Here is a 16857-nt window from a genome sequence, read left to right as displayed (position 1 = left end):
AAATCTAAAGGCCTTGTGGAGTCTGGATGGATATTTCTTCTATAACTGAGAGGGGATATCAGCATCAATGCATATCATCAGAAAGAGGCCAACATTGGTTTGTTTTATTTTTTCATTGTGTGAAGCTAGCCATTACAGATACAGAGTGAACAGGTAGGAACCTGCACCCTGAAAATCTTTGGAGTTTTTGTGTTGCTTCAGAAAAAAACAAATACTATAAACTTAAGCAGCATATAAATATAAAATCAATCCCATTTCATAAACAAAGTATTTTTTAAAATTTTTAACTTTTAATTTAATTTTTTACTTGTGAACTACCTAGAGTTATTGGAATTGAGCAGTATATAAATTTAATAAATAAACAAATAAACAAAAATAAATATTCACAATATACTTTATTAGAATTCAGTCATGGGGGGTGTGTGTGTGTGTGTGTGTGTGTGTGTAGGGTCATAGCAGTCAGCTGAGTCAATGTGCAATCACTGTAAAAAAGGCAAATGCCATATTAAAGAGCATTTGGAAAGGGATTGAAATTAAGACTACCAACACTATAATGCCCTTATTCAAGTCTACTGTACATCTAGAATACTGTACAGTGGTACCTTGGTTCACGAACTTAATTCGTTCCACGACTCTGGTCGCGACCTGAATTGGTCACGACCTGAATCAAATTTTCCCATAAGGTTCAATGTAAATACGGTTAATCCGTTCTGACCTCTCCGAATTTGGTCGCCAACCGATTTTGGTTGCGACCTGAATCAAATTTTCCCATAAGGTTCAATGTAATTACGGTTAATCCGTTCTGAACTATATGTATTTTTTTTAAAAACCACAAAAATATGACACAAAGTACAGTACGAAGAGAGAGAACGCTAACCTTGCTCGACGCGACTTCTGGTGTGGAGGACAGGAAGGCGGTTGCGGAGGCAGTTATTGCTGGAGGGAGAATCCCCCGCCCTACAGGAAGCCACGACAACGTGTCACGGGAGGGAAAATGGCCGCAGATCCTGTTTGTCACCCGATGCGGAGTTCGCGAATGGAAGCAAAATTTTGCGAATGGTGCTGTTTGTGACCCGAATTGGTCGTGAACAGAAGCGTTCGTGACCCGAGGTACCACTGTATATGGTTCTGGTAGCCACATTTCAAAAAGGATGCAAGAGAACTAGAAAAAGCACATAATATGGCAACAAAAATGTTTGTAGGCCTCAGAAAGGGTGCTTTATGGCCTGCAAAGCACTTCAGGACGTTATAAAATGTCATGCCGCCCCACCCCCAGGGGTTTCAGCAGTGCGAAGAAACGGACCTCAAATCCTGAAGATTTGAGCTCTGTAACTGCCCAGCACTGGGAGGCTTCCCCTCCCCTTTCAGTACTGGGCCCTTATGGAGCTCAACTCCTGAAGATTTGAGGGAGTGCCTGGATTGCAGTTGTTGAGTGAAGCAGTCATGCTGGCATCTCGCTTAATGACCGCTTCACTCAACAACCAAGATTCCAGTCCCAATTGTGGTTGTTAGGCAAGGACTATCTATACTTCTGAAGCTTCAGTGTTACCTCCGGGCTTGGCAGCTGTCTCCCAATACTAGTTGCAGAGAACCAACAGGAGAATATGCCCCCCCTCACCATTCCTTCTGGTGAGGAGGCATCTGGTGGGCTGCTGGAGAAACAAAAAGCTTGCCTGAGATGAGCCTTGGCCTGATTCAACGATGTTTCCTTATAATCCAAGGAAGCCAAAAGAGAACTTACCAGTTATTATAACTATCAACAGTGAAACCACAGCAATAACAAGCCCCACCTTTGCCAGATAGATTCTGCCCATCCAAGAGAATGTTTGGTAAGGGTCCCCACCTACCAAGAGGGGGACGGTGAGGGAGGGCTCAGTGGTGGCCATTCTCTGTGGCATCTTCCCTCTTGCCTGCCCTCTGAGGTGAGGATGGCCCCTGCTCTCATGGCCTTCAAGTAGCTCATAAAAGCCTGGCTCTTCTGGAAGGCCTTTAGGGATTGACCATGGAGCCACCAATACCTGCAATATTAGATTTAATGATTAATGTAATTGTATTATTTACTGTTTTTTATGTATTGTTACTGAGGCAGTGGATAAATCAAATAAACAGCAGATCTCACTCCAAGCCAGTGGATGGGCTTTGTCCAACCTCATCCAGTGAGCCAGTTACTATCTTACTTTGACCAGGATGACCCAGCAAGTTACCCTTGCCTTGATCACCACCCAATCAAGCTGCTGTTACATGCTGCACATGGGCATGCCTTGGGAGATGACCCAGAAACTGTCATTGTATTGAGCACAAGGGCAAGATTACCCACAATCCAGATTGCTCTGCCAAAATACAACCTGTTTGTCCGCTTGTACCATATAAGGAGAACCTGTTGAGGGTCTTTCTCTACCCCCCCTCTTTGTGTGAACCAGACAACAGACTTTCTCAGTGATAGCCCCCACCTCATGCAACATCTTATGCCCGGAAGGATGGGTGGCCCCAAGGCTCCTTGGTTTCAAGAAGAAAGTTAAAGAGGGAGATTTCAGCCTGCATCTTTGTTTGGAAGTCCACAACTGCTGAGTGTTACTTTTTCAATTGCTTTTTTAATGTATTACACTTTCACCTACTGTACGCCCTAGAGTACATATAGTCTGGGCCGGCCTATACATATGAAATGAGTAAACCTGAATAGCGTGTGGCCTTGCAGGAAGGGCTAGCACAGGCAGGCTAAAATGGAAACGTACTGAGGGAAAACGCAACTCATTAATTAAACTCAGGTCAGGTTAAGAATCTTCCCAAATTCTAAACACTTTACAGTGTACCGAATTAGTACGTCTACCTCAAAGGGGGAAAAAAAAGGGCAGGGTCTGGATCGCACGTGGCACAGTCCTTCTCTCTGCGCATGCCCGATACCGAACCGCTCCCACTCAACGTCATGACCCCGCCTTTCCGATCCACTCTTCGACCAATCATGGATGAGAGAAGAGTTACAACCGTCCAAGTCCCGCCTTCCTTGAAACCTTCGTTTCGGGAGCGCAACAAAAAACATCTTGCTTTTTCCTCAGCTCCGCGTTTGCCTGTGCACTTGCGTCACGTCACTCTACGACGATTGGATACGTCGCACGTCCCGTGCGTAGAGCAGCAGCCCGGCTCGCGCAGGCGTAGAGGGGTCTTCTATGGTGTAGCAATTCGCCAACCCATTTGCGCATGCGAAAGGGCTGGCCCTCCGTCCGTTCACATCCTTTGACGTCAGGGAGCAACTTCTGTCTGCAAGAAAGGGAGCGGCCGCCAAATCAGCGTGCGCGCTCCCGCGCCCTCCCTCCTCCCTTGCGTGAGCGTAACCCCGCCCCACCCGTCCACTGAGTCCCTCGGCCCGGGTGTACGTGCGTACGGCCTGCTCCCCTCCGGAGTGTGACTGACTGAGAAAACCGAAAAGGGCTCTCCTGAGGAGGGATCGAGGGGCATGAAGTCGAGCGCAGCCATCGCTGTTCACCCGTGAGGAAGCTCTGCCGGGAGCCGAGTCATACGGCTGCTGCCTGCCCTGCCCGGCCGCTGTCACTAAGGCAGCCATTTTGTGCCTCCCCTTCCCTCCCTCCGCTTGCCGCCGCCGCCTCCTCCACCGCCGCGGGACCCGGCCTTGTGCGTGTAGTACTGAGGGGTCTCGGAGGGCCCAAGGCGGCGGCGGCGGCGCCTGCTGAGGCAGAGCCTGGCGAGGAAGTGGCGCGCGGCGCGGGGGGGCCCCCATGGCGAAGAAAACCTACGACCTGCTCTTCAAGCTGCTGCTGATCGGCGACTCGGGCGTTGGCAAGACTTGCGTGCTTTTCCGGTTCTCCGATGATGCCTTTAACACCACCTTCATCTCCACTATCGGTGAGCGAGAGTTAGGAGCGCCAAGTATTGCGCCCGCGGCTTTTTTAATGCTCTGACTTCCCTCCAGAGAGCCTCTTTTGTGCCCTCCAATATAATATTTTTATTCTCTCCTCCTTCTCGGCCTTCTCTTTCGTTTTTTCTTTTTCCTGTGATGATGAGGGTGCGCCTGTAGGAACGTCGGTTCCATCTCTCCCTGAGAAATGCTTCTTCCAGTGGCCATAAGGGCAAAAGATTATGTGAGTTTTAGGCCATCACATCTGGAGGTTGTTGGATTGAGGAAGTTGTTATGAGGTAACCCCACCCCAAATGTCTTGTCACAGGCATTCTTTGTTTCTTTTCCCTGCCTCATTTTACTTTTCAGTTTTGAATGCCCGATAATACTCCTTTCACCTCATCTTTTTCAGATTACCGCCCATTTCCGGAATAATCTTTATTTCTTGGTAATGTATCTGCTGACTTGATGATGAAGTTTCTTTTTACTTCTATTTTGTACTGATGTTTTGCAATCTCTGCCTCCCATAGGGAAAAAAGGGGGGGGGCTTAGTTGTCGTCCCAGCTGCACAGTGGGCTGTGCCTGTTCAACTAACTTGCCTTTTGAAAAGGAAGACAGAGGAATGTTTTTAATACATTGACCTGTATGGCTAACAGCAGCATAGTGATCTGTAGCACCCTGTGATCTTTCTAGTAGCTAACACCACTACTACCTAGTCCACTTTCATGATGTTAGTGGAATATGGCTTTATACCACTGTATTCTTCCAATGCCACATTCATTCCTTGGAGTGACCTCAACATCATCCAAGATTTTCTATTTCTCCCTAATGTTGATACTGCTTGTTTATATTATTTTTCTTAAATGTTTCTCATATCCTCTGTGCTTGATTTCTTTGTTCATATTTGGTATATACTTTCAGCCACTATGTCCTAAATGAAGATCCAGCTGATCATGCATACAGAATTAATGGCTGTTGCCCTACTGTCAGTTTCTTATATCTGGAGGAAAGACATTTCCCTATGAAGGAGATGGTAGTGATTTCTGGAAATCTAGAAATGTGCGAAACATTTTTGGCTTTATTTCAGTGCTGGACTTAGATGGCTGTTCTTTGAGATACCATAAGTTATCATGGTTGGACATAAGGTCATTGATTTATGAGAGACCAAGAAAAAATATTCTGAATATTGTGACTTAGGCAGAGTCTCTATCCATTCCATAGGATTAAATAATGAGTTTTGAAAGGAAACTGAATTATGCTGGGGATGCAGAAACCATTGGCCCTATATGCATATACTTCGAATTCCTACAAAGGAATTGAATTTAATCAAACCTATAAAAAACATTATTTCATGTGCCCTGCTTTGCTTTTCAGTTAAGCAAAATATTCCAAAGATCTCAAGTTACAAGTATAGGTTGTAGTTAGCCATGCTGCAGTTTATCACAGTTAGTGCTGTTGATGTGCTAGGGACTTTTAGCTGAATGTGAAAGTAGAAACATTGTAGGACTGTGCAGCACTTCCAATTCAAAGGCAAAAAGGTGCTTCAGAGTGTGTTTGGGGCATGAATGTAGCACCTACCTGTAGCTCCTTAAAGCAGCTATGCCTTTTCCTGTGATTACACAGTTGCCCCTTGCAGTTGCCCCATGAAAAAGACATCTTTGGTTCACAGACTTGCAGACAGGTGCTACATTTGTGTCCATAAATGCTTGTAAGCATTTTTTGCTTCTGAATCCAAAGCATTATAATACCTTACAATACCTTATTGTAGGACATCTATATAGACTAGATCAAACACTGTTTTATAGTGCTTTTAACTATAAATACTTCTTGAGCAACATCTTAGCTATTCTCCTGATCTAAATTGTGGAATATGCTTTGCTTTCTGTGTTTTGTGACCTTATCCACACTATGACACTAACACTGAAGAACAGTATGTGGAATGGCAAATAGTCGTATTTATTGGTGAATCATAGATCATTTTCCTTGAGGCAGGTTTCTTTTCTGAAAGTTCTACCTGGGGAAAGTTTAATTTTTATTAGTGGCAGTAGTTAATGTTCATTTCCTCAAGTTGCATATAGTGAATGGATTTGCTTGTTTTGTAAGGAAATCTATAGGGTTAGGATATCTTTCAAAGTTCTAAGGGGCAGCCATCTTAGAGCTGATCCACATATTATATACACTGGTGCGTAGAATCAAACAGAGCTGAAGGTAATTGCATCTTGATTATAATATGCATGTTCCTGTTAAATATTACAATTTAGATGTAAATTGAAATAATGTAATATGATTTTGATCTAATAGATTTATTACAAGTAAGCTTTCATTGGAAAGAACTTCCTTAATGAGATGCATAAAAGTTGACATTCTTCTGTTTTTTAGAATTAACATAGGCACTTTTTACAACTTTTTTTACAACTGATTGTCATTGTACAGACAGCAAACTTTATTGTTTTAGACATTAACTGTAACCTAACATTTATCTTCCTAGTTTTATCTAGGTTAAACTTTAAATTTACTACTTATGTGGTTATCAATTACATTGAATCTCCTCTTGCTCACTTAATAACAGAAGCTTTGGAAAGCCTTAACTTTCAGTGGCATAAAGGTTAATAATATCAGATTTATTTGCAGATATTGAAGTAGTTCTTTAGACGTACTCCATCTTTGACAACATCTGCCGCACGAAACAGGTAGTCCTTGGTTAACGATCACTTGTTCAGCGACCGTTTGAAGTTATGATGGTGCTGAACAAGTGGTGGTTATGACTGGTCCTCGAATTTCCAGCCATCCCAGTACCCTTGTGGTCACGTGATTGCAGTCTGGGAGCTTGGCAACTGATGGTTGCAGCATCCTGCAGTCACATGATCGCAATTTGCGACCTTCCCTGCTAGCTTCCGACAAACAAAGTCAGTAGGGAACCCAGCAGGGGAGGTTGCAAATTGCTTAGGTAAGTCTCCCCCACCTGCACACCCTCCCCAAACCTCGCGCTTCTGCTGCACCTCTCCGGTCATTTGCACACTCTCCCCCACCCGGCAGCACCCACCCCAAGCCCCGCCACACTCATACCATGCCTCCCTCGCCACTTGTGCACCCTTGCATTCCTTCTCCCACCCAGCAGCAGCCACCCCAAGCCCCACTGTGCTCATGCTGTGCCTCTTCCACCCCTCACGCATCCTCTCCCTCCTTGCAGCAGCCACTTATCTGCCTGCTGGCCTGCTTGCAAGCCACCTGGGACTTGAAACTTCCTGCCAGCTTCCCCATTGACTTTGGATGTTGAAAGCTGGCAGGAAGTTGCAAGGAGATGCTCACTTAATGACCCACGTCCCTTGCTTAACAATGGCAATGGGCACTGCGGGGATTACCGTCACTAAGCAGTGCAGTCATGTGATGTCATGCTTTACAACTGCATCGTTTAGCAATGGAAGTTCTGGTCCCAATTGCTGTCGTAACTTGAGGACTACCTGTAATGTGATGTTAAGGATCTGTAATCTGTGTTCTTTGTTGCAGCACCTGCCCTCTGGAACAATATTCCCTCTATCTAGCCCAGGGGTCCCCAAACTCTTCAGCTCATCGACCCCTTCATGAAGTTTCAGATTGTTCATCAACCCCCCAACATATATTATATGAAAATAATTTAATAAAGATTACTTTAACTAATAGTACTACAAATAATAGTAATAATAATAACAGCAACAATAGAGATAACTCAAGGGTGCTCTCTCTGGTGGCTGACCATCCAACCCTGGTCTTGATGCTAGCCACCTCACTTTCAGGACTAGGAACTGGCGTGGAGCCCTACAGAGACGCAAAAGATTAATTGACCCCAATCAATCCTCCATCATTTATCGACCACTTATTGACCCCCAGACATTTACTGACCCCTTGTATAGTCTTATCAACCCTTGGGATCAGTATTGACCACTCTGGGGAACTCTGGTCTAGCCCCTACTTGTGTTTAAAAGAGCCCTTGAAATCTGGCTCTTCCCCCAGGCCTTAGGTTAGAGTGAGTGGCAAGTCCTGTGTGCTGTGTTTTTAGAATAAATGTTTTTTTCTTCTGAATGTCTGTAGTTTTTTACTGGTATCTTTTTTAGTGATGTTTTTATTATTGTGCATTGCCCAAAGTCATGGAGTTGGGTGCTCTTATATATTTAATAAATAAATAAAAACTCTTATTGTTAGCACAGAGAATTCCCCTGCCCCAGACTTCACTGTCTTGTCAAACATCATTTACTAAAAGTTCCATTGTGGCTTTTGGCTGTTTGTCTGTACAGTATGTTAAATCAGGACCCTTTTCATCTTTCACTCTGATGTTAATTAGTATACTTTTTTTGTTCTTGTATTCAGATGCTTTCAGACTTTACTATGTTTGGAAACCCTTTAACAAGTCTTAACAATCTCCTAATGTTTTGGTTGGGCAAATTTTAGGAGTGCCTTAGTTCTTAAGACTTTCAGGTGTATTAATTTGATACAATGGTTGACACTTTACTTCAGGGTGACACTGGATCTTCAAAATTAAGCTTCTGGCACACCTTTTAGCTTGCCAATAATTTGGGACACTGTTATTTTTAGTTGTGGTCCTGCTCCTGTTTGAAAAGTAAATGCTGAAGGGAGGCAGATGACTTCAGTATCCCTGCTAGGATTACTATAAATATCTTCGTGCTAAAATACCCTAGTCATTATAAGTTCCCTGATAGAGCAGAAGTTGGACTTCAAAAGCAAAATTGGACATAATCAAGAAATCCCCATATTGTATTATATTATCAAATAACGCCTTGTATGTTGGAGTGTTAATTTCAACATTTAATTTGCCAATTATGAGGTGAGCTCTAGAGAAGTTCTTTTGTACCCATCTATCTTAGGTTGTGATCTGTTACTGTGAAGGTGCTGGTTGCACTTTCTTGGGGAGTTTGTTTGTTTGTTTATTAGGTTTATCTCCGCCGATCTCCCCCTGATGTTACTAGAAAGTAGAAAGCAAGTGCCGTGGATATACCTCTGGAATGTTTGGGTATGGACTTTTTTTTTTTACATGCCCCGAGCATCATTTACTTAATGTAGCGCAAATGCTCTTTAATGAGAACCAATAGAGTTATGTAGTATATTTATAATGTAAATAGTCTGCTATTCAAAAGTTATTTCAATTATGATACAAACTGGCTTGCTGAGTTTAGCTACCAGGGATTTTTCTAATTACTGATATAGTCAGTTTATATGACATGGAACTTTATTTTAGATTTCATATGTAAGTAACCCTTTACAAATAATATAATAAGTATTCCACTTATAAAATGCTGTGCAGCAATTTTGAGACAAAAAATCCACCTATATTTATCAAGAAAACTAGGCTGAGATGTAATAAATTGGATGGTAGCACAATCATGAAAAAGCAGTACCTGTTGTCTTGATTAGCAGAGCATTTGACTGCAAATAACTATTCTGTTAGCAAGAATTCTCTAAATTAAGTACTAGGTAAGCAAGTGAGGATTTGTAGTGCTAGACAGAAAACACTTTGGAGCCATAAATCATTTTTTTAAACTTTGAGCTATATGGAAGAGATTTTATGCCTTTACATCTGCTAAATCTGAATAGTTGTTTTCTTGATAACATTCTTTTCTTGTTAGTCACTTAGTATTAATTTGAAGTGATCATAGTCTAAATTCATTTGGTTTACTTGAAATAAATCATTGCTGTCCAAGTTTGAATGTAATAGAGAACTGGTTTGTTCTAAAGTCATGGTTTTCACTCTCATGAAAAGAAGGAGCAGTGAGGAGAATATGTGAAACTGGAATATGCTGTAACTCATTGTGAACCACCTGTGTTACTATCTTTCTGGACCAATATGTTTGATAGCCACAGGCTTTGAAGTTTTGATTTTCTTTGGATCAAATACAATCTTGGTTAAAGTCAGATAAGGATAAATATGCTTATGTAAAACCTTTCAGGTATAGCAATTCAGTAACCGGGTTCACACAGAATTCTGACCATAATTTATCAAATAAATCACTGGTTGGGTTCACATATCATGGTAAGCAAAATCAAACAAACAATACTGTATGTTGGAGCAGGGGTAGGCAGTCCGTAGATTTCATGCCCCACTTTTGCAGCCTGCAGAATGTACCTAGACATTGCTGTCTGGGTAGAGGGCAAATTATGAAAGATGCATGATGATGTCATCACATAAATGCTACAAGTTACATATTTATGTCCACTGTTGGGATGAGAGTACATAATTATGGCATATGCATGATGATGTCACTGTTGTTTGCTGTAAAGGCTGCTGTACCCAGATCATCCTGCCAGAGTTTAGTGGCAAGGTGTTAACATTTTGGCAGTGAGATGTTTCTTGCTTTTTAATTAATAAAAATGGAAAATGGCTACCCCCTCTGGGAGTGCCATATCATCGACTACATCCCATTCTTCCCTCAAAGTTCAAAAAATGAAAGAGCAACCCCAGAGAAAAAAGGTTGTCTACTCCAGTTTAGCAAGATCTGCAAACCCAGCAAGCAGGTGAGAGAAAAGAACATTCCTGTACAGTTAGTCCTCGCTTAACAACTGTTCATTCAGCGAACGTTTGAAGTTATGATGGTGCTGAACAAATGGTAGTTACGGCCAGTCCTCAAAGTTATGGCCATTGCAGCACCCCTGCAGTCATGTGATCTAAATTCAGGCGATTGGCAGCCTGTCTGCATTTATAACTACAGCATGCACTTCAACTCCTCCCACCTGCCTGTCTCCCCCCCCATCTCTGCCCTTTTGGCCTTACAAAGGGCCAGCAGCTACCTCAATGAGGTGTGCCTTTTCAGCAGTGGGAGGAAGAAGACAGCAAAGGTCAGCTGGGGCAACAGGGATAGATGGTGACAGCCAAAAGGGCAGAGCTGGGGGTAGATAGGTGGGGGGAGTTGAAGCAGAGGCGAGCGTGGCAGGACAGGAGACGTGTGAGGTCCTCGCCTAATGACTGCAACTAGAACTGCCATTGCTAAGTGGTTCATCATGTGATGTTTCGCCTAATGACTGCTTCGCTTTGTGATGGTCCCAATTAGGGTCGTTAAGGAAGGAATACCTGTATAGGAATATGATTCCCACTACTGTGTTTAAGTTATTCTATCTAGTTTCTTCTACTCTGAGAATGGATTTGAAGTAGTAGTAGACTCCAGTTTGGTATTGCAGCCATGAAGGGGAAAAAACATTAACCTGAAAGATGGGTTGACTCCTTGCAGGTAGTAAAATACTTGTTCAAACCTTGCCTTTTTTTGTTAAATTGCTGCACATAATTCTTTTTTTTTGAGACTGTTTTTTCCTCTAGCCTCCTAAAATAGCTATTCAGTCACGTTGCATACATCAGAATAAAAAAATAAGAATAATACAAAATCAATCAGTATTTTCTTGTGGTACAGTAATTCAAATGAAGAAATCCTTTTAAGCAGCAATTATGAAGTATTCACATTTCCATTTCGGAAATGAGTGAATGATCAAATCTTTACTGTATAAGCAATTGACATTCAGTAATATATGGCAAAAGTCCTTAAATACAGTATTACAACATGCAGTATGTAAAGAATTGAAGAAAATTATGTAAAATGGGAATTTGCTCTGTTCATGTATAGTGGACGAATGGGGAAAAGTATTTTTGAAAAGCTATAATGTCCTTTGAACATAGTGGCTGGGTTCATATATCCCACTATGCCCTGGTTTGTTTTAACCAAGTTTGTTGAATAATCTGTTACATGATTTGTTTAATATTAACCTTTGAATTGTAGTTTAGAAATCCTCATAGCTTGTTTCACACATGATGCCAAATGAGAACTTTAAAAATCTCATTATGACTTAGTGCACTGTGTGAAAATCTGACAGTGTAACTTGCACTTTAGAGTTTGTGTTTACTGTGGTTCCAATATCTTATTAAATTTTGATCTGTTTCACACAATATATTTAGTCATAATTTGGTTTGTTTTTGATTTAACATGTTGCTAGAACCAACCATTTGTGATTTAGTGTGAACTCTAAGTCTAATGTTTCTGTTAATTCTAGTAGGCAGTCTGTTATTTGTGAGGTAAGGGTATTTTTATTCATTTAAGTCTTGAGCACATATTATAGGACTTCTGTTCCTCCTGCTTGACCCTTAAAATGGAAAATGAAGGCAGATTAATGCCAACACTTTAAGTTGGATAATCAGTAGTGGGGACAAGAAACAGAAAATATTTTGTGCTCCCATTCTGAGTTGTCCATGGCTCATACAAGATAGAATTTGGAATAACTTGCCCGTTCTGGGTTCATAGGATCTGAAACAATTTCAGATTCCTCAAACCTAAGAAACAGATTCAAAACGAGCCTCTGGTTGTAAAAGACTATAGTCACTAGATGACAGCAAAGAGCTACAGAAAACTCTAACTATTTTTTGTCATCTAGTAATCATCTAGGTTTTTGCAGCCCAACTCTAGTAGCCTTTGCCATAACTTTCTTTGAAGTTAGAACTACCATTTGTCATAGGGATTTAGGAACTCTGATTGAAAGGAGCCTGCATTTTTGGTCTCTCACACAAGACATAATCCTTTCAACTGATTACCTTCTCCAGGGCAAGAGGAGATCCTAGCAAAAAATATTAATTTGTCAGTCCATTAATGAATTACTTTAAAAAATGTTTTGAAATCAGCCTTCTCTTAAAATTTGTGTTGTATAAACCTAAATTTGACTTTGTAGACAGCCAGAAACATGGATGGACACTCCGCTCCCATATTTAAAGGTTCATCTGCAGATTTACCTTGTTGTTCCTGGCTGGCTGCCAAAAAATTACTGATTTCTACGTGGTACAATGAGCAAGAAAAGAAAAAGGGCAGCCCCACACTGGGGAATGCAAAAAAAAAAAAAATCCTTCTCTGCCTGGATGGACCATTGAAATGAAGAAAAAAAAGCACTCTGGGCAGTTTACAAAAAAAGAAACTAAATGATACAATTTGAATAAAAACATATACAATAAAATCAAATAAAATGCAGGATGAAAACACCATAAAGATTAAACAGCAGCAAGGCAGTCCCTCAAAATCTAAAACAATACGAATTAAAAAGAACAATTAGAAGCCAGTTAAAAAGCCTGGGAAAATAGAAGGTCTTCACCTGGCACCAAAATCACACTAAAGTGAGCACCAGTCAAGCCTCTCTGTGGAGGGAATTCCATAAAGGCGGTGCTGTCGCAGAAAAAGCACTCTCCCTTGTAGAGACCCACCTCACTTCCTTTGGTGGGAGGACCTGGAGAATTAGAAGATCTTAAGATTTGGGCACTCCTTCAGGTAACCTGGTCCTAAGCTGTTTAGAGCTTTAAAGGTCAAAAACAGTGCTTTGAATTGGTCTGGAAATGAACAGGCAGCTAGTGTAGATGGTGAAGTACAGGTAGTCCTCGCTTAATGAACACTCGTTCAGTGACCATTCAGAGTTATGACAGCACTGAATGAAGGGACTTATGACCCGTATCTGAAGTTATGGTAATCTGAGCCCTTGCCAAGTGCCCTGCAATCATGTGATCACCATTTGCAGTCTTCCCTGCCGGCTTCCCCAGAAAGTCAATGGGGAAGCTGGCAGGGAAGGTCGCAAGCTGCTGCCACCTGCTGAGAAAACTCCCTCTCGTTTCTGGGGACTGGCTGAAAAAGCTCCGTGCCGAAATCCACCAGGATTTTTGCACAGGACATTTTCAGCCAGCCCCCAAAGCTCCATGCACTAAACACCCCCACACACATTTAGCATACGGAGCTTTGGGGGCTGCCTGAAAAAGCTCTGTGGCGAAATCCAAGCAGGAGTTTTGGCTACGGAGGATTTTCAGCCCCAGAGTGGAGAGGCTGAAATCCAAGCAGGATTTTCAGCCACAGAGCCACAGCCTTCAGAAGCTTCTCCACTCTGGGGCTGAAAAACTAAACGGCCCTCACGGACCCGACCCACATCGGACACCCTCACTCCCTTGCCCACCTGGCAGCACCTGGGGCTTGCAACTTCCTGCCAGCTTCTCCAGTGACTTGATTGTGGGAAGCCTGCAGGAAGTTGCCTCGCCTAACGACCAGGGCATTCACTTAATGATGGCAACCAAGACTGCCGGGATTGTGGTTGCTAAGTGATGTTTCACCTAACGACCGTATCACTTAGCGACAGAATTCCTGTCCCAACTGTGGCCATTAGGCAAGGACTACCTGTACTGTCATAATATGTTTGTATTTGATGCATGGAAGGGAAAATGTCTTAGCATAATACCCAGATAGCTATTACATTCCTTATCATTTCATGCAGAACTTAAGTAGGTCTTATCTATTAATAATAGAATCTAAATCTCACTATCTTTTAATTCATATTAACTGCCTTTTGATTTATTCAGTTTTCTTGAAGAAAAGGTTTATTTATGGTCATGGATCTGTAACTGTTTAGACATTATGGAAAAAAAACTAGCTGAGGCAAGCCAGACATACTTTCTGTGTAAGTTTTAACATGTCAGGACAATAGAAACAAATGTATTCTTACAAGAATATTACCAGTCTTGCCTTTTTTTTTTAAAAAAAAACCTTATAATCCTGTATACTAGGGTTATCAGATTTGGGCAAAAAAATTCCAGATAACCACTAGATGGCAAATACGGAAAAATTTAACCTTTTGCTGCCATTTACGGGAAATCCAGTACTTTGCAACCGATGTTTGGTAGCTTTGCAGTACTACGGTGGGGCAAAAAAGTATTTAGTCAGCCACCAATTGTGCAAGTTCTCCCACTTAAAAAGATGAGAGAGGCCTGTAATTTCCATCATAGGTATACCTCAACTATGAGAGACAAAATGGGGGGGGGGAAATCCAGAAAATCACATTGTCTGATTTTTAAAGAATTTATTTGCAAATCATGGTGGAAAATAAGTATTTGGTCACCTACAAACAAGCAAGATGTCTGGCTCTCACAGACCTGTAACTACTTCTTTAAGAGGCTCCTCTGTCCTCCACTCGTTACCTGTAGTAATGGCACCTGTTTGACCTTGTTATCAGTATAAAAGACACCTGTCCACAACCTCAAACAGTCACACTCGAAGCTGCACTATGGCCAAGTCCAAAGAGCTGTCGAAGGACACCAGAAACAAAATTGTAGACCTGCACCAGGCTGGGAAGACTGAATCTGCAATAGGCAAGCAGCTTGGTGTGAAGAAATCAACTGTGGGAGCAATAATTAGAAAATGGAAGACATACAAGACCACTGATAATCTCCCTCAATCTGGGGCTCCACGCAAGATCTCATCCCGTGGGGTCAAAATGATCACAAGAACGGTGAGCAAAAATCCCAGAACCACACGGGGGGACCTAGTGAATGACCTGCAGAGAGCTGGGACCAAAGTAACAAAGGCTACCATCAGTAACACACTACGCCGCCAGGGACTCAAATCCTGCAGTGCCAGACGTGTCCCCCTGCTTAAGCTAGTACATGTCTGGGCCCGTCTGAAGTTTGCTAGAGAGCATTTGGATGATCCAGAAGAGGATTGGGAGAATGTCATATGGTCAGATGAAACCAAAGTAGAACGTTTTGGTCTAAACTCAACTCGTTGTGTTTGGAGGAGAGAGAATGCTGAGTTGCATCCAAAGAACACCATACCTACTGTGAAGCATGGGGGTGGAAACATCATGCTTTGGGGCTGTTTTTCTGCAAAGGGACCAGGACGACTGATCCGTGTAAAGGAAAGAATGAATGGGACCATGTATCGTGAGATTTTGAGTGAACACCTCCTTCCATCAGCAAGGGCATTGAAGATGAAACGTGGCTGGGTCTTTCAGCATGACAATGCTCCCAAACACATTGCTCGGGCAACGGAGTGGCTCCGTAAGAAGCATTTCAAGGTCCTGGAGTGGCCTAGCCAGTCTCCAGATCTCAACTCCATGGAAAACCTTTGGAGGGAGTTGAAAGTCCGTGTTGCCCAGCGACAGCCCCAAAACATCACTGCTCTAGAGGAGATCTGCATGGAGGAATGGGCCAAAATACCAGCAACAGTGTGTGAAAACCTTGTGAAGACTTACAGAAAACATTTGACCTCTGTCATTGCCAACAAAGGATATATAACAAAGTATTGAGATGAACTTTTGATATTGACCAAATACTTATTTTCCACCATGATTTGCAAATAAATTCTTTAAAAATCAGACAATGTGATTTTCTGGATTTTTTTCCCCATTTTGTCTCTCATAGTTGAGGTATACCTATGATGAAAATTACAGGCCTCTCTCATCTTTTTAAGTGGGAGAACTTGCACAATTGGTGGCTGACTAAATACTTTTTTGCCCCACTGTATATTCATCTTCATCAAAGTAACCATGCTAAATTCAGTGGGATTTATTCTGTATGTAATGTATGTAAGCCTTACAGTAGAAAGTTATTTTCCTTTCATATCACTGGTAATAGAAGCCAGGCAAACAACATCACAAAATACTGTAATGTAAAATAATGAAAGCTACAGGTAATAAGATAATGCCTAAGTAGATGTTACGTATCCTCACATATACCTGAACTTAGCAGGCTAACCAGTATAGAATCTTACTGCATTCTGAAGTCTCCACAAAAAATAGGGCAGAAGGGAATGCAATGCGCAGAAGATACCAAATCAAAAACTCCAAAATAGGCAACCAAGAATAGAAAATAAATGCGCACACACCTATGCTTTTTGGAGCAATCAGTATAGACTCTGCATTTTTAAAGGCAGTCTTTATAAACAAAAAGATATAATAAAATGTGCATAGAGCGCAAGAGGGTGTACCAAAGTAAGAAATTCTTGGAGTTAATAAATAAGAGTTTCTCTTTACTTTTCAAATGTATTCAAAGTTAAAAAAAATCCAAAAAATCTATCTAAACCAAAGCAAGCCATCAGCTTTGGGGAAAAATAGATAATGTTGAAGAAGGAAGAACTATGCAGGGAAAATCACACATTGAAACAAATGTCATTGTACATTTGGGAGTTAATCCTGTTGCATTCAAGGCTTCTTGATATAAAAGTAGTCCTCGTTTAGCGATT

The 16857-nt window shown here is 41.8% G+C and overlaps 1 protein-coding gene across 1 annotated transcript in view; it reads left to right on the top strand.

The window, feature by feature from the left end:
- Window positions 1-3333: 3333 nt before the first annotated feature.
- RAB10 (RAB10, member RAS oncogene family) overlaps window positions 3334-16857 on the top strand; it is a 44804-nt gene continuing 31280 nt past the window's right edge. Inside the window, exon 1 of the mRNA XM_007422353.4 lies at window positions 3334-3858. Coding sequence (XP_007422415.1) covers window positions 3732-3858 — 127 coding nt within the window. The 5' untranslated portion in view covers window positions 3334-3731. The remainder of the gene's footprint in view (window positions 3859-16857) is intronic.

The sequence above is a fragment of the Python bivittatus genome, unplaced genomic scaffold (genome assembly GCF_059951505.1).
Source record: "Python bivittatus isolate LINGU-HERP-01145 unplaced genomic scaffold, Pbiv_v1 ctg000690_np1212, whole genome shotgun sequence".
Taxonomy (NCBI): Eukaryota; Metazoa; Chordata; class Lepidosauria; order Squamata; family Pythonidae; genus Python; species Python bivittatus.
The sequence above is the reverse complement of the archived record's forward strand: the minus strand, read 5'-3'. Positions and strand labels throughout refer to the sequence as shown.